At 38.6% G+C, this 951-nt stretch overlaps 1 protein-coding gene across 1 annotated transcript in view; it reads left to right on the forward strand.

Moving 5' to 3' along the window:
• LOC105449147 overlaps nt 1-931 on the forward strand; it is a 6565-nt gene extending 5634 nt beyond the window's left edge. Inside the window, exon 7 of the mRNA XM_011688148.1 lies at nt 720-931. Within this exon, the coding sequence (XP_011686450.1) occupies nt 720-931 (212 nt within the window). The remainder of the gene's footprint in view (nt 1-719) is intronic.
• The last annotated feature ends 20 nt before the right edge of the window (nt 932-951 follow it).

A 951-nucleotide genomic window follows, 5' to 3' on the forward strand; every position in this document is an offset into this window, starting at 1 on the left:
TCACTGTGGCTTTAATTTTTAAGATTAAGAGCTGAGATTTGCACCACGTGTAAAGAAAGAGTCAAATTTAATGTTTCCAAATTCTCAAATTTTTCCGTCGAAAGAATTCGTCTGTAAACATTCGCAAGTTTCGGTACCCGAGCGAGACAGCGTGCCGCGGCGGAGTGGGGGAAGCGGCCGCCGCGCGCCGTTCGGCGGCCCGGTATGGAACGCGCGAAAACTCGTCATCATAACTTGATTCCGCGCATTCAAAGTCGAACTTGCATTATTTCAGCAATTAACGTTAAGTAAAATTAACATAGAAGCATGATTTTTTTAAATCTGAGATAGCTCGACAAGAAATGAAAGGTTTTGTAAACAAAATTTTAAAAAGACTTTTTTAAGTAGCGGAATTGTCAGTTTTATATTTTTTGTTTTGAATTATTATCATTTATTATTATTAAATTATTTAATTATTTAATAATAATAATAATTAATATTATTATTATTATTAAATATTTCATAAAGATAATAATATAAAATATATAATATTAAAATACATTAATATATCTAAATTAATATATAATATATGTGTATATATTATATTTAGCGTTATCGTCGCCAACGTTTATTTTGTCCTGAAAAGGACAGTTTTGCGTCCGTGAGAGACCAACCAATGTTGGGAGAGATTTGGGCCGAGCCCTGAAAAGGACTCGGCGAGGAGCGTTGATTTTCTTCAGAGAAGCGTCTGGTAGAAACTCTTCAGATCTTCAAATGCGAGGTTGTCGGCTCCGACGAGGACGTCTTCTTTTCCGTTTCAAAGGAGGCAGAAAAGCTGAGTCCGTCTGCGTGGCTCTCGTTACTCGATCGGCTCTCCTTGATTCAGGAGGAAGAGGAGATAATCTTCGTGGCAGCTCCGGCCACGTTGGAGAGACAGGTCTCCGCGCTCTGACGTCCCAGAGAGCCACCAGA

The sequence above is a fragment of the Wasmannia auropunctata genome, unplaced genomic scaffold (assembly GCF_000956235.1).
Source record: "Wasmannia auropunctata unplaced genomic scaffold, wasmannia.A_1.0 LD336078.1, whole genome shotgun sequence".
In the NCBI taxonomy this organism is placed as follows: domain Eukaryota; kingdom Metazoa; phylum Arthropoda; class Insecta; order Hymenoptera; family Formicidae; genus Wasmannia; species Wasmannia auropunctata.